At 33.7% G+C, this 23,517-nt stretch overlaps 1 protein-coding gene across 11 annotated transcripts in view; it reads right to left on the bottom strand.

Annotated features, from left to right (window-relative positions):
* Positions 1–23,517, bottom strand: part of NBEA (neurobeachin) — a 739,922-nt gene that overhangs the window by 316,043 nt on the left and 400,362 nt on the right. For all 11 annotated transcript variants that reach the window (XM_031655705.1, XM_031655707.1, XM_031655708.1 and 8 more), the window contains 2 exons: positions 19,969–20,077; positions 16,903–17,069 (listed from right to left, as the gene is read on the bottom strand). In XM_031655705.1, the coding sequence (XP_031511565.1) occupies positions 16,903–17,069; positions 19,969–20,077 (276 nt within the window). The remainder of the gene's footprint in view (positions 1–16,902; positions 17,070–19,968; positions 20,078–23,517) is intronic.

Genomic DNA, 23,517 nt, shown 5'->3' with positions numbered 1-23,517 from the left:
TGTTAATTGGTCAGAGGCTGGAATAATGGATTCTTCTTAACCATACTTTCTAATCTTAGCATCTGAAAGAAAAAAATACACTGAACTGAGTTAATATATATTAGATTTTAGGTATAATTTAGATATTTCAATATTTTTATATCATTAACAAGTTGCCTCATTTGGTAAATAAGTAGCAAGGAATTACATAATAATAACTAACACCTACTTATATTTGCATGTTTTTAATCTTCACAGCCCAAGTGGCAGGTACTGTGTATTAAAAATAACATACGTGTTAAATGTTAAAAATTGTTCAGAGAGTTATTTAAAATATCTGGAGTATAGATTGTTTCAAGAAATAACAAACAAATAGTAGTATCAATAATAGTAAAGATATTTATAATAAATGAAATAAAAACAAGTAATTTTTGATTGTGTGTAGATAAGATTGCAATTTCAAAATAAAACATATTTTATTGGCAAGATCTTAAGTGGGACAGAATAGAGATAGAGAAGAAATTCAAACAATGAAAAGTGACAAATCTGACAGGTATTTTATCCCTTTAGGGCCTGTATTATATACCCAAATTAGAATAGCACAGATCAGTCACAAAGTCTGAGACAGGAGTATATTTAGGTCTCTTTATGAGATGATTACTATTTTATTGATGAAATCTGGGTTGACCACAGTTAAAGTTTAACATAAAATAATCTGGGTGACAGTAAATTAGACATAGTTGGAATTTACCTGGGAGGAAAGCTTTATTATTAATACAGATTAAAAGGACCTATATAAGATACCAAATTACATAGGAGTAATTGATTTATATATTTTACTTTAAAGTAGGTATCAACAGATACGATTCTTTTCAAGAAAAATATTACAAAATCCTCTTCACTTAAGTGCCCCTGGAAGCATTAATACTTGGAACCAATATTCACATAACTCTGCCCATAACATCAAATTTAATGAAAGGTGAAAATTTTAACAATCCATCAGTTATTGTAGACTTAATTACTGATCCTAAAACAGTTAATAAGGCATTTTGTTAGTTGTCCACTTTGTATGTATGTTAACTTACTGCTTAGTAATGTGTATTACAGTGTCATAAGAACACTTAGCTTATTCAGTTGGATAAGTCTAGTTTACAACCTGTAAAAATGCCTATGTGATAGTTTATATTTGGCATATTTTATTGCCTGGCCTTCAAAAGTCTTTCTTCATCCAAAAGCCAGATGTATTTAATTTTTAAGACTTATGTTAAGACTGAAAACAGGCATAAAATTTCTATTTGTGTAAAACTGTATTCCCTAGCTCTGAATGGTATCTTTATTAATAGAGTGTTTTGACTACAATTTGGTAACTATTTACTGAATAATGGTAATAGAAAAGAATGCCAACTGGAAAAAAAAAAACAGCTTCTAACAGAATGCACAAGGAGCTATTACAATTTGTAACTTCTAGATAAATTATGAATCAAATTTTTAGGACTTATCAACTTGAAAGGCTGTTAAAATAGACGAAAATATTCCTGGAGCTCAACTGGCTAACTGTCTAAAAGTAAAATAGTTGACATTTATTTACTGACACATATCCAACTTATCTTCATGGAAGATGCTAATGGTCTATGATTAAATTAGTAAAGATACTTCTACCATCTTATTTTTCTGAGGACTTATATATCATAGTAATATTGCTTTTCTTTTCTGACACGCCTCAAAACCCTCATTTTGTTAGGTTTCTACCTAAGTAGCTACTAAAAATGATTATAAGGGTCTTTACAGTTATGTTAGACATAATTCTATAATAATAATTCTATAATAATCTTTATATAAAGCATAAATTCTATGATTTTTCACAGATTTCACATTATATAGCATACTTTTAGTATTTAGAATGTATCATTACCATGCAAAGTACAAAATCTCGTTCAAAAAGAATAGAGATTTTTACTACACCATAGTAAATTACCTTTTTTTGTTACATATGAAAATTGGTGAGAGGCAAATGTAACTTGCTTTAAAATTATTTTATCTGACAGATCTATTATGTAAGCAATGGGAATACTCATAGTATTTACTTTTTCAGAGGCTGTTGAATCTAAGTTGTATTTTCTTATTGTTTGTGGACATGGACTCTGGAATATAGTATAATGAGGACTGAATGTTAATTCCCTTAAGTTTCATCCATTAATTTTTCCTAGTGTGATGATTAATTATTTTTTCAGTTTTCCAATTTCCTCAATTTTTTTTTTCCTGAATACCTTAGTAGCTGCTTACATTGGGGGAAAGAGGAATGTACTGAAGTCAAAAATTTATGTTTGAGGAATTACAAAATTAAAATGAATGAATCAGAGAAAATTAACAATGGAGATATAATGCAATAAAAACACAATGTAAAATAAAGCTATATTAAAACATCATTGCAAAAAAAACCTAATTTCATTATTTTTATAATCATAGGTATACCAAAAATTTTAAACTGCTTTTTAAAAATCCAGTCACAATATGCATATTATTTGTATCTATTTTCTTTTTTAATATATAATAATCTATTAGATACTGCAAACATTATCAGAAAATAGAATATATAATAACTCCTTATGTTCTAGTAAGTATTATCTGTTAGAAAAAGGGGTTGGTATAATAGAATGTTCCTGTAATATTGCTTACTGGCTTATATTTATTCCATTACATAGTTAATTCCTAAAGCTGAAACAATCATTACATTTTGATGTTCATCTGTTTTATTGAACTACCCACAGGGAGATTTATGGGAATGCTATCATGTCAAGGTCGTAGGATTAAGTGAACAGTGATGATAGTAAACAAGCCATTTCTCTATATTCCAAAGAGTTTAACTCAGTTACTTAAAATGCCATAAACATAAATAGTCTTCTCTCTGTATAATGTATCCATGACAGATGACTTCAAAATATAGCACTCTAGGGCAATGGCACTTTCCAACTATGTAGGCAAGTCTTATTATTGACAAATGACACTAACTTACTTGTGAGCACAAATATCAGAAAATGCTCCACAATCTAATGCATACAATTTGAGTGTGCATATAATATAGAACAATATCCCTGTAAACTAATTTACTCTTCACTTATGAAAAACAAAAATATATGTTGTTATAAAAAGAGGATATCTATAGAGAAAAAGGCAGTCAGAATTCAAATTTCTAAACCTTTTAACATGCATTTTCATAATTTTCCAAAAATTTTATGAGTAGAACATTTTGTTTTAGAAAATGTGATACAGAAATAAAAAAGATCTAAACCAAAAAGCAAGCTTCTAAAACAAAAATCACAGCAAGTGTCAAGAGATTTATCTCACTAGCATAATAATGTTCCATCTTCAATGATTTCAACAAAAATGCCTTAGAATCTGACAAGATTCCAGATGTTACTTTTTGAAAAATACTTTTTGGTTGGGCGTGGTGGCTCTTGCCTATAATCCCACCACTTTGGGAGGCTGAGGTGGGCAGATCACGAGGTCAGGAGATTGAGACCATCCTGGCTAACACGATGAAACCCCGCCTGTACTAAAAAATAGAAAAAAATTAGCTGGGCGTGGTGGTGGGCATCTGTAGTCCCAGCTACTTGGGAAGCTGAGGCAGGAGAATGGCATGAACCCAGGAGGTAGAGCTTGCAGTGAGCTGAGATCGCGCCACTGCACTCCAGTCTGGGCAATAAAGCGAGACTCCGTCTCAAAAAACAAACAAACAAAAAACAAAGAAAACAAACAAAAAAAGAAAAACACTTTTTGGTTTGGTAAATGTATATTTTAATAAGCAGCTAAGTTATAGACTAAGGGACTGTGATAGCCTCACTTTAACTACAGATGTTTGTTGTGAATGGGTCAAAAATTTTAAATGTCATGCCATTTGTAAGCTGAGGAGCAGTTTCATTAATGTAGGGAGTCCAAAAGCTAATTTTTATTTTAAAACTAATGACTTTTCTGTTGCTGAAAAAGTAGGTTAATATTTGTGAGAGTTATTTTATATTTACATGCTGATTTTCTTCATTATTTGTTGTTTCATGTAATTCTAATCTACGTATTATGCATTTTACAAAGTATTGTACTTCTGACTTACTAATTATCTTAATTTGTAAAAATCTATATATTTTAGAAAAAATCCATCAGAAATGATGATGGCAATCAACTGGCTCATAGAGGTTTCCGCCTAATTTCCTTCATGTCCAAATAACAGACATTTTTGATGCTGACCCATCCAATCATTATTGATCTGCATCACTAAGTGCTTTCAAATAGTTACTCTTACCAAGGTGACCTGTATTAGAGTTCTATCAGGGTCAGTGAATGTTGACTGGCTTTTAAAGCTCTGTCATTCCATAATATATTTTCAACTCCTCTCCCTTTGCACCTGCATTATGTTTTGTTTTAAGGAAGATCAACTTTGAGATGGGATTCTTTTAAGGCTCCTATTAAATCAGGCAATACTATCTTATACCTCTCCTCATTTGGGATTATCTGTCAGCCTCACAGGCCACTTCACTTATTTACTGAAGACTTTTAGAAGATGCTGACAATCTTCCTTTCCTGGATTTATCTTGGGTAAATCAACAGAAGATTCCATCCTTTCAGTTTCATAACCTGATTACCATGATCTTCAATCCCCCTTACTTTCATGACAACATTCTGGATTTGTCAATCTTGTATTAATTGTTGTATTTCTGAATCTTAAATTCAAACATCCTACAATGCTCCATCCTTTTAAAACACTGATGCTTGTTTCCTTAACTGCTTAATTTTCTGCTCATCAATCCCCTTCTTTCTTTACTTACCTTCTTTAACTACCTCAGACTAAGTACACTCTATTACTTTGATGACTTCCTTACTTGTATCTTAATATTTACCTTATTCTTTTGCCTTGGTGAACCCACCCAGCAAGACACAGCCCTCGAAGAACCCATCTTCAAACTATTTTCAGTGCTTGGAAAAAGACAGCATATACTCTACATGTATTGTTGGACTTGCTGATAGACTATTTGTGTATGTGGGTTGTATAGGCAGAGAAAGGGCTGAAGGAAAGAAGTAAATCAAGGATGTTTCCTAGATGCCCTTCTGTGGGAAAATGGGAGAGATGAAATTTGTTGGCCATAAGACAAATATGTTTTGGATATGTCTGAGAAGGTTATCACATGCATAAGTAGTGACCTCATGTCACATGGAGCTATTTCTATTTTCAACTTCCTGGTAGACATTTCCACTAGAACATGCCACAGGCAAGGCAAACTCAACATAATCGTATTCCTTTGTATACCAGTTCCTTCTGCATTTTTCAGTTCCAAGAGTGACATCACCATTCAACCAGTGAAGGATGACTGTAACATTCCTGATTCTTTCCTATTTATTCAATCAGTAAGTCACAATGATTCCACCTAAAGTGAGATTTATGTTTTCTGTCCATTAGAACATTTAGAATTAATCATTTAGCTAGAACATGATGAGTTAAATGTCAAAGGTTCAAATATCCAAGGGAGGAGAAAAAATTGTTCCATGGTTACATAGTACCTTTGAATCAGATGTTTTAGGACAGTTCTAGAAAGGGAAGCCAGGGAATCCAAATGGATCAGAAAAATAAGCAAAATTTCCACGTCATCCTATGCCAACCCTTTCAGAACAAGCAGGATCTTGAATTCAGGACACCTGAGAATTCCCTTATCTTCTCAACAGATATAAGAACTGTTAGTAGATGAACTATCCTAGAAGAGAGGATGGACAGGAAGGCTTTTTGGGGTAAGGAAGTTGAAGTAATCAGGGTTCAGGTAGTTAATTCCAAGGCTGGAAAGGTAATATAAAAAAGGGGTCCTAAAAGTAATAGGGTACATTTACTTTAAATGAAATGGCTGGAACCCATATGGCCATGCCCTAGGTACTACAGCTCCTTGCCTTAGTATAGAAACTAATGTAGCATTTTGGCCAGGAACAGACATACCTTTAAGAACAAATCAAACATGCTCCTAGAGTCCACAGTGAAATAAGAATCCCAGGGCTTTACACCAGTAAAATTATTAAAATATCTGTCTAATTCTGGGGTGTGTATGTGTTTGAGGCTCTATAAATAACTGGGATTAAATTTTCTACCAGCCCCATGGAGGAGCTAGGAGCAAATTAAACTGGATTTAAGTAAATGCTGTAGTATAGTGATTGCAGTTCACATCCACCATAAATGGCAATGGTGAAGGTCTGAAGATAGGGGAAACAGGAGTGGGACCAGGAAGAGAAAGTGAATAGACTGCATGAGAATATTCTAAACCCAGAATTTGCTGAAAAAGCATATCATTTTTACTTTACACTTCCACCTGGTCATTGCTTACTTTATGTTTTCACGCTTACCTTATGTCACTTTAAGTTATTATTTTGTGCTGACAATGCTTATTCTAATTTATTTTAATTATTATTTTGACTTTAAATTCTTGAAACAGTGAGTTTAAGAACTCTTGTTTTGGAAGTGTAGAATATCAAATTGAAATAAAAAAACACACGTTCTCATTTGAACCTGTTATGTACATTTACATAGCTCTCATAAAACTATAATATAGCCTTTTGTGAAGCTTTATAGCCATTAAAAATATAATCTATGATGTAAATATATTTATTTCCTAAGCATGTTTGTTTGGTGGGCATGGGTAAGTCATCTTAGATCTCACAGTGTTACTGAGATCACAATTGGTAGACTGTTTAGTCTAACTCAATAACTGTCAATATACTTGTAACAACTATATTCATTGAGTGTAGAGCACATGCCTAGGTAAAACCTTAACATTTTAAATTATATAAAAATTGCTGGGAAAGTTTTTTTTTCTCATTTTAATAATTCATAATCTTTATTAGAGAATGGTAAATTTATTGTAGGATTATATAAAACACACATATACACATACACACACATATATAAATACATCTAGTACAAATTAACCTATTTATAGGTATAGCTATAGAGAAAGCTAATCCAATTTATGGTCTTGAGACTCTATGACCAACATAATAGTGTTTGCATAGAAATAGCAGATAATCTGAGCTGTAACTTATTTATCTTTATAACAACAATTAAATACTATTTGATGGAAATCTTTATTAATAAATACATAATGTAGAGAGTGACAAATACTAGTGTTAACACCTGAAGAATCACCTGTAAAACCTTTTCCAGGCCATGTATTTTTTAAAGTTTTAAAATATTTTCAAATTTCTACATAGCAAAATTCACACTCTGACTTACAATTGTATAAATCTTGACAGATGCATACAGGCATAAAACCACTACCCCAAACAAAATATAGGACAGCTCCATCATTCCGAAAAGCTCTCTCATGTGGCCACTTTCTAGTCAAATCCTCCCTCAGGTGTTAACCCTTGAAAACCACTGCTCTGTTTGCCTACAGTAATGAAGCATCTGTTAAAATATTTAGGTTGCTTTACTTAATTACAGTATTTGTTTCTCACTGTTAGGTTTGAAAAGTGTTTTTTTCCCAGTCTATGGTTTTCCCAATCTGAAGGAATGTGGCTTTCTCTCAACAGTCTTTCACAGAAAAAATGTTTCAAATTATTTTTTCTTTTATGGATCAGACTTTTGGTACTGTATTTAATAACTCTTTGCCCAAAACAAGGAAGGTCACAAAGATTTTTCTCGTATGTTTTCGACTAGAAGTCTTATGGTGTTACATTTTGTATTTAAGTCTATGGTCCATTTGGAGTTAAGTTTTGCATAGGGTCCGTGGTGCAGGCAAGTTCCGATTTTTGCACATGCATGTTCAATTGTTTCTGCGCTATTTGCTGAAAAGACTTTATCATTTCTCCACTACATTGCCTTTGCACTGTTGTGGGAAAAACAAAACAAAACAAAGAATGCTTCTTCATTCTTAAAGTTCTATGTTTTTGTTCCCCTTCTACCTGAAAGAGGTCCTCTGGAATTTCTTTGAGAACATTTCTATTGGTGAAGAATTCTCTTAATACTTCATTGAGAATGTTTTAATTTTGCCTTCATTTCTAAAGAATATTTTTGCTGAATGCTGAATTCTGGGTTGCCAATTATTTTTCCGGCCTCCACTTATCTCTGATAAAAAAGTTATCTTTTGAATTGTTGCCTATTATAGGTAACATGTTGTGTTTTCCTGTATTTTCTTTCGAGATTTTTTCTTTACCTTGATTTTCAGAAGATTAATTAGGATGTGCCTAGATTTAGCTTTAATTGTATAATTGTATTTATACTTTGTCATCTCTGAGCTTCTTGAGTCTCTAACTTGACATCTTCCACCTAATTTGATACATTTTCAACCATTTTTTTCTGTAAATAATGTTTCTGTACCAACTTCTTTCTCCTCTTCTGATGATTCAGTGTTCAAACTCAGACGTTTTGTGTGATATTATCCCAGAGGTGCCTGAAGCTATCTTAATTTTTCCCTCAATCTGATTTCTCCCTTTTCTTCAATTATAAAATTTTGTTTGATCTATCTTCAAAATCATTTACTCTTTCCTCTGTCATCTTCATTCTACCATTGAGCTTATCCAGTGAATATTTCATTTTAGGTGATGGATTTTTCATTTTTTGTTTTTTTATATACTTTTTATTTCCCTGCTGAGATCTATCAGTCTATTCATTTAAAAAGTATTTACCTTTACTTCATGGAAGATGATAATAAAGGTGCTTTTAAGTCTTTGATAGTTCCAACATTTCAGTCATCTTGAGATTGGCATCTGTTAACTCTCTGTCCTTGAGAAACGGTGAGATTTTCCTTTGTATATTGAGGAATTTTGGACCGTATCCTGGACATTTATAATATTACCTTGTAGTACACTGGATCATGTTAACTTCCTCTGTAGAATATTTGTTTATTTTTGTTCTGGAAGTCAATTGAACCTTTTAGATTCAGACAAGTTCTTCCGTGCCTTCAGTGGGTGGCAGGTCCAAAGTCACTTCAGTCTGGGCCTTGGATTTGGGAAACCTAAGAATACTTTTTAAAGCCCCAGATTTTCAAGTCATCAGTCTTCTTCTTAATTCATAGTTCTTTGTATTTCATTATTCTAATGGCCAGTTTTTATAATCAATACAATAATCAGTAATTAGTCATTGAAATTACTACAAGCTTTAGGGTCAGATCAATCTAGACTCAAATCCTACTTTTGTTTCTATTACTTAGCTGTGTAATACTGGGCAAGACATTTGATTTCTATGAATCTCATATTTTTTAATCCATAAAACAGAAAAAATAATGTCTTCCTTACAGTTGTTACGATGAAAATAAGACATTCCAAGTGAAGTATCAATATAGTTACCATCAATACATAGCTGTGCTCCCAACATCTTACCAGAAAATGAAACCTTAATAGTAATGCTTATATGAAAATGAATAATAAAAACTGAGATCGCACACACACACTCACACACACACACACACGCCTATTAAACTCAAGGGGCTATTAAAACCTGTTCACTTAAATTAGGCTGTATGGCTAAATTAGTTTAAGCAATAGGAAATATGATCCAAAAAGCTAAAATAAACAAAGAAAAACTATAGACATTGAGCATTATTTAACAACACGGAATCTCGAAATATGCATGTTAAAGGATCTCTCGTAGTTTTCCTCAACACAGAAATAAAGATCAACATTATTAATTCAAACGCTAAAGTATGTTAGAACCGGCCCTACCACTGAATCCAAAGATAGATGTAAAAGAGATTTTTATGTTATAACTAAACTTTTTTTTCGGTAGAATAGCAAGTAGAACATTATAGGGATGAAATTCCTTCATATTTAACATATACTTGATAACAGGGATATAACAACAATTAGTATTCAATCTCTACGCTTAGGAAGCTACAAGTATGTTGAAAAGATAGGCACATTCACATGGCTATAAAACATTAAGTGATATATCACAGATAATTTCAATACAGATAACAACAACAAAATATGGGGAAGCAGTGTTAGAAAAGATAGAGAAAGCCAAGGGATGCTATAGAAAAAGGTGACATTTGAACTCGGCTATAAATAAGGTGACTATATTTTCCTATTTGTCCTGCATATGTATCTTCATATAACAGCCAGACTGATGTTGTTAAAACATAAATCAGATCATGTTATTCTCCTGTTCAAATCCTTCTTTGCTTTTCATGCTACTTAGGATAAAGTCACAAATCCTTAACATGATCAAACAGGACTTTTAATCATCTGGCTCATGTTATTCTCCAGTCTACTCTCAAGCCACTACCCAATATTCACTAAGCTCCAGACAAACTACCCTCCTTTTTGTTCATTTTGTTTTTTAAGCCCAGAGTCTTTGTAATATTTCTCTTCTGAATGGTTTACACGCCACTCTTTGCTAAAGATGCGCTACTTATCTCTGTACTTAGCTTAAACAGAGCTCCTTCAAACAAGTCTTTCCTCACTCCCTAGTTTAAAATAAAGCTCCTCTGTTTTACACGCTCCTTCAAAGTACCTGGCACTTTTCTCTCCTATCATTTGCCAACGTTTTATATCTTTTATTTCCGTTTTTTTTTTTTTTTTTTTTGAGATGGAGACTTGCTCTGTCGCCCAGGCTGGAGTGCAGTGGCACAATCTCAGCTCACTGCAACCTCTGCCTCCCAGGTTCAAGTGATTCTCCCGTTTCAGACTACTGAGTAGCTGGGATTACAGGCACACGCCACCATGCCCAGCTAACTTTTATATTTTTAGTAGAGACAGGGTTTCACCATGTTGGCCAGGCTGATCTCAAACTCCTAACCTCAAAGTAATCTGCCCATCTCGGCCTCCCAAAGTGCTGGGATTACAGGTTTCAGCCACCACGCCTGGCCTATTTCTATAATTACTAATTTAATATCAATCTCTTCTACTAGACTATAAGCTCAGTTGGGGAGAAAGTATATCTGTTTTGCACAAATAGAAGCTCAAGAGTTATCTATTGAGGCTGGGCATGGTGGCTCACTCCTATAATCCCAGTATTGTGGGAGGCTGAGGCGGGCAGATCACTTGAGGTAGGGAGTTCAAGACCAGCCTGGCCAACATGGTGAAACCCCGTCTCTACCAAAAATACAAAGAATTAGCCGGGTGTGGTGGTGGGTGTGTGTAATCTCAGCTACTCTGGAGGCTGAGGCAAGAGAATTGCTTGAACCCGGGAGGCGGAGGTTACAGTGAGCCAAGATCGTGCCATTGAACTCCAGCCTGGGTGACAGTGTGAGACTCCATCTCAATTAAAAGAAAGAGAATTATCTGTTGATAAAATGAATAAAATCAATACATTACAACTATATATTAGAAGTTAAAGAGTGATTAAGCAGACAGAAAAAATTTTTAAAAGGCTTTTTGCAAAGAACAGACTAACAGAAAAAAGAGACTACTAACAAGCATTGGATATCTATTGTGTCTGACATTATATTAAGCATTTTGCACACAGTATTTCACTTCTTCATATTAACATAACCCAATTTAGTAGAAACTTTTCATTCCATTTTCTGAATGAGAAAAGGTGAGCATCAGGAAGGTAAAATCTTTGCTCAAAAGACATGAAATCAACAAAAATGGCCATAAATGATAGACTGCATAAAGAAAATGTGGTACATATACATGATGGAATACTATGCAGCCATAACAAAAAATGATACCATGTCCTTTGCAGGGACAAAGATGGAGCTGGGGGCCATTATCCTTAGCAAACTAACACAGGAACAGAAAACCAAATACCATGTGTTCTCACTTACAAGTGGGAGCTAAATGAGAACACACGGACATATAGAGGAGAACAACACACATTGGGGCCTACAACAGGGTGGAGGGTAGGAGGAGGGAGAAGATCAGGAAAAATAACAGATAATAGGCTTAATTCCTGGGCGATGAAATAATCTATATAACAAACCTCACAAGTGTTCCTATGTAACAAACCTACACATGTACCACTGAACTTAAAAGTTAAAAAAACAACAAAAAAGAAGAAAAACAAAAACACCTCTTTGTTCGAGATTACATAGCTTACAAGTCACACAGTTAGAAAGTAATTGAGCTCTTAATGTTGATTATAAAGCTCAAATTCTATGTGGAAAGATTATTTTATCAAACCTAGCTTACATGCCATCTACACACAGTGCCATGATACATGTGTATGGAAACTTTCATGGATTCATTAATTTTTAAATTATGTGTTGAACAATTATTATATGCAAAGTTCTATGCACTGGGGATATACCAGTAAATGAGAGTCCATAATATCAGGTAAAAAATACTTAAACACTAAATTATATGTCAAGTGATAGGTGCTATGAGGAAGATTAAAGCATTGAAAATTGAGGAGTGACGAAGGGAAAAATGCGGTGTGCAATTTTTGATAGAATGGTCAGAGAAGTCCACTCTAATGAGGAAACACTTGTGCAAAGACCTATCTGAGTATATCATACAGAAGGAACAGCATACAAAAGGAGGAAGTGCTTGGCCTGTATACAAAACAGACAGAAGCCAGGGTGGCTGCGGTGGAGTGAGCCATGGGCTGAGAAGATGCATGGCAGGATGTGAGGTCAGATGTAACAGTGAAACAAAAGAGGTCAGAAGAATAGCGCTCATAGAAGACTGTCAAATACAGTTTAGAAGTTCAGTAAGATGAACTCCAAACAAAAAAATCAATGGTCACTCTACTATGGAAGAATATTTTTCAGTTACTCCTAAGTATGACATAAATATTCTTACATGCACAATTGTATTAATCCCATTGGATTAGCCTGCAAAATATAGCCACACATTTTTCTTGCATTTGCAAGTTGAGAGCATTATTCTGTAGTAGAAACATACACTGTATAATATATAGACGTTGATAATTTATATAAAAACCAAATCTGTAACATTCACAGAATAACAGCATTCAAAAGTAACTTTTGCTGTTAAAACATTTTCTTGTCTTTTTGAGGAACTTGTGAGTCCAGTTAGAATATATAAATTTTTCTATGTAAAATGTTACTGGATTTGTAAACAACTGTTTTAGGTGGATGCTGGCTCTAACACTTTGGTTTCATGCAGGGATAAGTACTTTTTGGCATTTAATAAAGATAAATAAAATATAAAATTATTCCCAATGAACTAGTTTATTTTCTATTATTCCATGATAGGTATTGTCACTGACAAAAAAAGGGCATACACAAAGTATTTATTCATTAATTTGTTCACAAATTTTTTGGTACCTACTATGCATCAAGGCTTATTCTGGGTGCTGGGGATACAATTATGGATAAAAGAGCAAAAAATCTATTCCATTATGAAGCTTACATGCTATTGGAAAACAAAAGAATAAAAATAATATTTAAGTATAATATATGAAATTTAAGTATCAAAGTAATAGATGTTGAAAAGCAGGGAAATACAATATAAAATATTTGAAGGAAGAAGTGCAATTTTAGACAGAGTGGCTAGAGAAGGATTTTTTTTTTTTTTTTTGAGATGGTATCATTTGGAATTAATGTCTGAAGAAAATGTAAAAGTTTGCGAAAGTATTCTAAACAGAGCAAACATGACGTGCAAGAAAGAAGCCAGGGTGACCATAACAAAAAGAACCAAGAGGAGAGTACTGGGAGAGAGGTTAAAGAGTTAACAGAGACTAAACGATGTAGGGCCTAATAAGTCACTATGAGATCTTATTTCTCCCCTCAGTGAATGGTAAACCTCTGCAGCAAGTGTTCAAAAGAACTTTCTGCAATGACGGAAAGGTTCTGTGACATCTACTACGTTAGCCACCAGCCACATGTAGCTACTGAGTACTTGAAATTTGGCTAGTGCAACTGAGGCATCAGAATTTTAATTAAATTTAATTATAATTAATTAAATTTGAATAGCCACACATGACTAGTGGTTACAGTCTGGCATAGTACAGCTGTGGAGATTTCTAAGCACAGGAGCAGAGGGATTTACATTTTAACAAGAGTCACTCAGGCTGTTGTGCTGAGGATGGACTTTAGGAGGACAGGGGAAAATATAAAAACAAAGACTATATATCATGCTGGTACAATAAGTCAAGTGAAATATAAAAATAAGACTATATATCATGCTGTTACAATAAGTCAAGTGAGAATGATATGGCTTGGACTAAGGTGATCCAAGGTAATGGTGAGAAGCAGTCAAAGCTGGATATGTTTTGTGGCAGTGTCAGTAAGATTTGCTGAAGGGCTCAGTGTGGGATGTGTAAACAGCAGTCAAGGACGGAGCAACATTTATGGCCTCGGGAACAGTAAGAATGGAGTTGCCTTTGGCTGAGATGGAGAAAAATATAAGAGAAACTGGTTTGGAAGAAAATATTAGAAGCTCAGTTTTCATATGTTAGGTGTGAGATGACTATTAGATAATCAAGTAGAAGACGCCAAGTGGACAGATGAATATACAGACCTGGAGATGGGAGAGATCTGGACTTGCAATAATAAATTTTGGAGTTATCAACATACTAGTAGTATTTTTAAGTCATGGGACTAGATACAATTGTCTAGAGAGTGAATAAGACAGAAAAGAGAAGAGGTCTAATGATATTAGCTGAGCCCTATTAGTTAATAAAATACTAAGGAGGATTAAACAGAACAAAACCTATGCTTAAAGGTTTAGAGTTCAGTGACACAGTTAGTAAATGATCATAAAAACATTGTGGGTTTTTTTTTCAGATAGTTGGCAGAAACTAATGTGCAGGAAAGAAGACGCCTGCTCTTCTGAGGGCTCAGGCCGTGCTTTCTGTCAGTCTAATGAGAGGTCAGAAAGGTTGTTGACCAGCTAGCACAGGATGCATCTGACATGATACCACATGACTGCTACTACGGAGGTCACTGTCCTTTAGCTGTATTCTAATTACATAAGGAAATAATTAAAACCCAAACCATGTACTGCTTTATATAGCTAAGGCAATATCCTGAATCATACCAGCTGCGTTACTAGCAATATATTGTTACAGTCCTGACTACATATAAGTAAGTATTAAGAGATAAACCCAATTCAGATAACACAAAAGGGAGACAAGGTCTGTAGATGGTAAAACGCTCAGGTTATTGTTAGTGTGTGTAATGGTTAAATTTTATGTCAACTTGGCTAGGCTATAATGCCCAGTTGTTTGGTCAAACATTAGTCTAACTGTTGCTGTGGAGGTATTTTGTAGATATGATTAACATCTACAGTCAGTTAACTTTAAGTAAAGGATATTACCCTCAAGAATGTGGGAAAGGCTCATCCAATCAACCAAAGGCCTTAGCAAAAGCTGAGGTTTCCTGGAGAAGAAATTCTGCCTCAAGGCTGTAACACAGAAATCTTGCCTGAGTTTCTAGCCTGCCAGCCTGTCCTACAGATTTCAGACTTACCAGCTCCCATGATCTCACGAACAAATTCCTTAAAATAAATTTATTTAATGAATATAAATATCTCTGGAGCATCCTGACTGATACAATCTGCCTCTATTTGTACAAGCGGTGTGATACTATGTAAGTTTTATTTAACCTCTTTCAGCTTCAGGTTTTTCCTGGTAAAATGGAGAACACCTCAATGTCACCCTTAATAAAGATGTTCAAGGATAAAGGAAATAATCCATGTAAAGTTCTTAGTATGGTACCTAGCACATAACAAATAATAAATGTTAGAGGTCATGGGTTATTGCTATTATGATAAATATTAAGTGTTGACTATTTTAAAGACATATAATTTTACCTTAAATCCAAAAATAATAAAGTTTAAAAAAATCTATCTTACACTCATAATCCCAGGAAGTTGGTTAAATACCATCCTACTCATATTCTAGGTGTTTTTCTCTAACTAACAGTTTTTTTTTTTGAGACAAAGTCTCATTCTGTCACCCAGGCTGGAGTTCTGTGGCACAATCTTGGCTCACTGCAACCTCCGCCTCCTGGGTTCAAGCAATTCTTGTGCTTCAGCCTCCTGAGTAGCTACAATTACAGGCGCCCACCACCATGCCTGGCTAATTTTTATAAATTAGTAGAGACGGAGTTTCAACATGTTGGCCAGGTTGGTGTCAAACTCCTGACCTCAGGTGATCCACCTGCCTCGGCCTCCCAAAGTGCTGGGATTACAGGCATGAGCCACCGCACCCGGTCAACAGAATCATTTTTACCAAGGCTCTTCTTAGTAGTGTCCTGTTTACATTTCACCAGCCAACTCTGTCAAACAGAGATTTAATAAACTCTGCCAAACAGAGATTTAATAGAAACATTTAGTGGGGTCAAATAAAATAAAAATATAAAAGGAAGAACATCAGCAATCTAAATATACTGACCTGTTTCACTACTAGTTTTCCAGAAAACTTCACTGTACAGATAACAACAACAAGAACAACAAAAATAATTGTATGTCCACAAAACTTTAGGGAGAACATTTGTGATTTATAAACAACCAAATTTTAGTTTTAGTTGTACTACATTACCATAAACAACCATATTTGAGATGAAAATCTTCCCTTGGTAAGACTGAATAGAACATTACGAAAGAAAACTTTTTAGAAGAACATATTACTTCTCTATGTATATGCTTATATATGCTTCTGTATAAAAAAGAATGATACAACTTTAATAAATAGGACGAGTTGACTCTAAAAGATTCTTTTTTAAAAAGAGTCACTTCTTATACCTAAACATCCGTGTTACATATGAAAGACAGTAGACTAAAATACTTGCCTAACCGTATTTTGTATTATGTTGCATATTATTATAAAGTAGACATAACTTCCATTGTAGCTAATATAAAAAGTTTAGATTTTCCCTTAAACTCTTCTGATGAAGAATTATTAAAGATTTCAGGAAAAATTTCAATTAATTTTTTTATATTTTAAATTATATTTTAAATGACTTTTAAATTTGTAGCCATTTTTTTATTACCAACTATTATAATTAACCTATGAATCGTTATTTACTCTAATTTATTATAACTCACCTATGAGAAACTGCTCCCCAAGCACCATGTTTATTTGTGAGAATATTGAGAATCTTCTGTTTCAGCTGATTTGCTGTTACATGGTCTCGATGTTTTGCAGCACTGATCAGATGGTCACACATCTTTTCTTCCTCTCTTCTATCAGCAGCATACTGGGCACACTGTGACTATAAAGAAATACAAACGATGCACAATAATAAACTTTTTACTGCATATAAGTAAGGATGATATACATCTAAGTTAAAGGGTAACAGGAATTCAATTTTTTAAAACTCAAATAATGTAATCTTTTGATATTTTGTTCTAAAGAATACATATTGTCACCTTTCAAATATAAAAAGTGCTCTTTCTAAAGTACATGTAAAATAATTTGAATAATATTGAAGTAATTAAAGACTTATGGTTTCTTCCAATTCTGAGAATCTAATTTTTATGTATTTTAGAAGCACAAATATTTACTATAAATGTAAACCTACTTGTTTATCAAGCCAATACAGTATATCTCACTTAAAATAAGAGGCATGTTGCTGATAATTACATATGAATCAAAAATCTGTCACTTAATTTATAGTTTTCCATTTCATGAATGGTAATGTGATATAGAAGAAAATGTAGTCATTTAGGAATTCAGTAGACCTGGATTTTAATTCACAAAATACACAAACTCCATATATTTTAATGTGCTCAGTTTCATATTTGTACATGAGGAGCTGAGACAAGATTTTTTCTACGATCTCTCCACATTCTTAAAATGTAATATGTTCAAACAGTTTCTTGAGAACTACAACCTTATTCTTACCTCCCTTTTCCCATAATTATCAGTTGTCATGTCAGCTATCTGACGTGTATTCATTCTTACATTTGTTAGGAACACTGTTGATCAATGGATCATTTTTTGTATTAAAAATATTTCATGTAAATATGAAGAGGAACATTAATTATAAATTTGGTTCTTTTTATTGTAGTTTTTATAAAGAAAACTACAATAAATGCAGAGTAGTGTGACTATAACTTTTAACATTAATAAACTTGTAATACAAGTAATATAACTAGGAAGAAAAAAGTCTCATACATCTGATAAAATAAATAGAACTAGTTCACATTCATCATTACTATGCAAAAATCTATTTCATGGAAGGCACTTGAACATATTCCTCCCATTATCTATTGATATACACTACTACCACAAGTAATCTCTTCTGGAGAAATAACCCTACAGTAATCTAAGAAGGATTAATTCATTTTCCAATTTATCTTTTTGTACAGGGAATCACCAATTAGTACAATGATCTGCCTCAGTAATGAGCTTAATATTTCATTAGTTCACTGGAGAGTAAAATTAAATTTTCATTTTTCTTCCTTAACAATTACAGTAGCTAACTAAAAAAACTTAACTGTGAAGTACCCATCTAATATCAAATATACTTTTCTTCCTAATTATAGGCTGATATGTGGGATAGAAAAATTCCTCAAAAAGTTCTAGCAAAACGTCCTGACTTGTAAAATCTTTTACAATTTAAAAGGGATATCTTTGTGTAAACCACGCACACACATCAACAGCTCTAACCCAAAAAGAAGAGATAGAAACATTCAGGTTAAAAAAATAAGGTACAATCATCAAATAACATTGGCATACAATCAAAATTAGATTTACATTAATATTATATTTTATGTATATAAAATCTAAAAAACACTAAGTCTTCATGTCTCCTCGGAAACCACTTATCACCTTGGGAGTTGACCCACAATGAGGGTAATCTCATTCCTAAGAGTGAAAAATTGGTGTGTGTTGCGTGGGGGATACAAATATTGTTATTTCAGTACATAAAACACAAATGTACGTAAGTACAAAAACAGATGCACAGCCTATGGGTGGTATTATAAAATTTCTTTGGGATGAGTGGCCAATTAGGCAAAATGTCTAAAAGGACTCCTAGGGAATCGATAACAACAACAAAAACGGTTGAGAAACTGCCCTTGGCCTAATGTCACCTTGGTTAAACATGTGTTAAAGCTCATAACTAATATCCAACCACTTGAAAATCTACTTTAAATGTTTCCACATAACAAATATTGATCTGCTTATATCCCCACAAAATATCTTGATTTTCTTAGTGGAAGTACAGACACTCAAAACTGATCCTGCAGGGAATTCAGTTGAGATTCCAAATCTTATTTACTACTACGAAACTTCACTTTGTAGACACTTAAAGATCACTATACTTTTATTGAAGTTTAAAATATCTGGTATCTTTTCCAGAATACGGTTGCTGCAATTTCACAAGACAAGTGCCTGCTTGTCTCGTGCCTCTTCTGACCGAATGAAGCAGAGGTCATGTGTTTGAAAGCAACAGCGGCTATTTTCCTGTCTCATGCTTTTCAGCTAGCTAGGTCAGAGATCACTAGACACAGTCTATCAACGTGTATGACTCACAGAGCTGCTTTACTGAGATAAAAACCTCATCAAAACTAGAATTGTGGGCTCTGATTTCCAGCTACACCATACTTGTTAGCCTGTTGTATCAGGAGAATAAATTGGTGGGTCATTTATTACTTTCAAGCCCAACGTAAGCCAAACACCAGGGCGCATAAATATTTCTGGAACCTATTTTGTCTTGTAAATGGAATAAACGGAAATAATTAATAACTGTTATACATAAAACATAGAAATTGAAAGATTTTTTTGAATGTTATATGAGTTTATTCATATAACTGTATCATATACTCATATCGACCTATTGGTGTGTAAATATCTGCTAGCTTAAAATAACTAAAACTGTTGCATTATAAATTATTTTTTGCATTTACTCTTGAGTAGGTTAGAATAACGTCAGTCTACCAAATGGTTAGGCACATATAGGGCAGAAGGAATGTTTTCATGCTGTAAATGGGGTGAAAATAAATTAGTACTCTGTGTTTGACATTTACTAAAGCTTTTAAAAAACAGGAACAGAAATGCCTTCAGTGAAATTTTCCTTTTAAAAAACATTCTTATGTAAGGTCACAGATAGGTGATTTTTGGCTTATAACAGAAATGCAGAATTTAGTGTACTCCCAAAACCTTACCTCAAACTCTGCATGTTTATGTACATCTTCGGCTCTCTGTCTGTTCAAAATAAACTCAGCTTCATTTGCAACACGAACTATATGGTCCTTCATAGCATGGCACAGTAATCTAAAAAGAAAAATACCTTTAGAAATATTATTCTTAATAGCTTTGGTTAGTCCAATTTTTTTCAATAATCAGATTGCAGTATTTCAAATATATATGTTTTAGATAAAGCTAGATATAAAATTAATATATTTTAAATTATGATTCAATAAAATGTGAAATATAGAAAGATGTCATAAAACTGTTGTATCAATTCCTCTGTTAAATAGTGTGTCTTGTGAATCAGCAACTCAGTTAATTCAATTAAGATAGGTTACTTAAAAATAAAAAATTCTGGTTGGAGTGTTTTAAAATGGTTATGCAACAGAACTCACTATCTTAGAGGTAATTTTTCACAGATAAGTTCAATGACCACACTTTAGGAAATCAATAGACTAGATTATTATTATTTTTTTTTACATTGTACCTCAATAAAATTTTTAAAAATACAGGATACCCAGTTAAATTTGAATTTCAGATAAACTATGTAGATTCTTACTTTAAATAATGCAGAATGATAGGACTAAATGACATCTAAATTCTTTTAAATGCTGAGATTCCAAATTCTAATATGGAACTACAGTTAAAGTTCAACCATAGAACCGAATTTTTTAACTACAGAAGTTACTTTTTGAGAAGATTCGAATTAGTTTTTAAATGTGTAGTAACATTTACAGTGAAAAGCCTCTCACTATGTCCTCTAGTCGCCAAATTTTCAACCTCAACAGATACCCACTGTTATGCCTGCGTGTGTTTCAGAGACTTCTAAAATATACAAATAAAATACAAATATATTATTTTCCCTCACTTCCTAACACTGATAATTATTAGTACGTTATACAGTCTGTTTTTTACCCAGCTTTTCTCACATAGCAATGTATCTTGGATATCTTTTCACATGTACACACAGGGAGCTTCTTCTAACTTCTTTTGTAACACGTGGCAGAGATTACTTCCAAAGATGGCTGCAACAACATTTCTCATCCCACATGCTCTCTTTTGCCGTGTGACTTTGTCATTAAAAAATGGAGACTTTGCTACTCCTTGTTGATCTGGACTTGCCCTGTGACTTCCTGTGAGCCACAGAATACAGCAGAAGTGATGCTATGCGACTCCTGAGGCTAGGACTAAGATGCCAGGCAGCTTTTGATATTTTTTGAACTCTCTTCTGGACTCTGTTGCTCCCCTGAGAGAAGCCTACATGACATGGAGCACATTGAAGAGCACAGAGGTGCTCGGGCTCTCAGGCCTAGATGAGGTCTCAGCCCAAAGTAAGTCACATTTAGGACACTGCAGACCCAGACAGCTCCACATGGAGCCAGAGAGAACTGCTTAGCTGAGCCCAGGCAATGAGAATCATGAGAAAGAAAAAAACTGATTACTGGTTTAAGCCACATGATGATGATGACGATGGAGGAGATGGAGGAGGAGGAAGAGGAGGGGAAGATAATATTGATTATAACAATTAATATCATTTTGTTTTTCACTGTGTCAATTAAAAACAATGATTTGACCTTTTTTAGTCTTCCTCAATTTTTTTTTTTTTTTGGCAAAAAGTAATTACTGTATGTTAAAAACACACACACACACACACACAAATAATATTTAAAAAGCTACCCTCAAGTCTTTCTGGGCTTTCCTTAAAGGGGAAGCTTAAGAAGTAGTTTCAGTTCCTTTATCTATGTCCTTTTAAAATTTCATTCTAATCCTCATATTCCTTCATTGTACAGTTTTTCTTTCTGGGGATTTTAATCAGAAGTACTATTTCAATAACAGCATTACTTATTTTCACTGCTCATTAATGAAATATATCAACTTTTTTTGCTCAAGTTTTCATAAATATAAATCAGATGGGAATAGATTTAACTTTGTTTTAATTTCTGTACTTACTAAATACTGAGTCCTAGTAATTCCTTTTATATTCTTCACTATATCATGTCTACCTGTGGCAAACTTTCTTCTTTACTGACACATAAATATAAGCAGAAGAAACAAAATATCATTATATATTCTGATATTTCTAATTTATTGTTTAAATATAATTTTAAAAGCCTACATATGTCTTTGAGGTAAGCGTGACTATATTGGATTTATTTGTTCTTTCTAATATCAAGGTTGAATTACAAAACATGAAGTTTTCATCTTTCCACCAAATTACTTGCAATATCTTTGTGGCATTTTCCATAAAAACCGACAGGTGAATGGTTCCTTTATTGTAGGGTGGTAATGTAAATACTGAGCAACACTGAATTCACGATAGTTCTCAGTAGAAATCTGTCTAAAATCCATGTCTGCTCGGACATAGATTTAACCACTCCTTGATGAGATTTAGGTTAAATAACTACTCTGTCACTCTAGGACCAGTGGGAATGGTTCTGACAGTATGACAGCAGCACCAGTAAAATCTTGCATAGCAGCAGGATAGGTGCAGATATTTCCTAGAAGCATGGAGCAGTAATCTCTCCAATCTCTTGAGGGGGACATAGGCACATTCTAATGGGAAAGTTGTCTAGTTTTCCATCTATAAAGTTAACCATAACACAAATTATTAAAAGAATACAAAGGTTATGGAAATCTGTTAGGCATGACGATACTTAGGAAAAAAGATAAAAACTCCTCTGTAAATGATGTTGGAGGGCATACAGTCTTAATCACTGAGGGAAATGGAAAATTAAAATAAGCTAAAAAAGAAAATCATGTAAACTTTGATTATTAACTTTTGATCATATTATCAACCTACATTTTGTAGAGAGGCTTCAAAAGAGAGAAGAGATGTGATATTAGAATATTCCATTCGATGGCTTTGTCTAGTGCACGCTGAAGGCTGAAGAAAGCCAGGAAGAAATCTAATATGTGCCAATTAGTGCAGATCACAAAACTTAAATAGATTAACAGGAGACAGCAGGAAGGGAAGGGCACATGGTCTGGCTGGTTAATACATATCATTCCCAGGAGCAAAGCAGTGGATTAGCAAAGCAAAGAGGCATGGCGGTGGGGGTGGAGGCTTTGTAACAAAAGACTCCTGTCCTCAGACACACCAAAGAAATTGTATCAGTTTTCCAAAGTCTGTTCCCCTATCTTGGGCACTTATGAGTTCTGCCAACTGATCTATGCTGTTTTATTTACAAGAGGAGAAAGTATCTTTCTATGACTCTTGCCACCATTCTGAATGACCCCATTACCCACATGGAAAACACTGATCACAGCAGCGCACAATTCTTTGACTAGTTAACTTGAAAGATCTTCAAATCTCCCTCACTTCAGCAGATAAATCCAATGGCCATAAGTAGCTTCATTTCACAAATCTTCATGCTTTAAGTCTACTCTCAGATCATGATCTCCTATCCTTGCTGCTCTCTTTCCTCTTGTGCTTAAAAATTCACTTCCTTTTGCATCCATCAGGGATCTCACAATTCCATGTTTCAACCACTCTTGCCAACACCTTCACTTAACTCCTGATCTAC

Source organism: Papio anubis, chromosome 15 (genome assembly GCF_008728515.1).
Source record: "Papio anubis isolate 15944 chromosome 15, Panubis1.0, whole genome shotgun sequence".
Taxonomy (NCBI): domain Eukaryota; kingdom Metazoa; phylum Chordata; class Mammalia; order Primates; family Cercopithecidae; genus Papio; species Papio anubis.
This window is presented reverse-complemented; position numbering and strand designations above follow the sequence as displayed.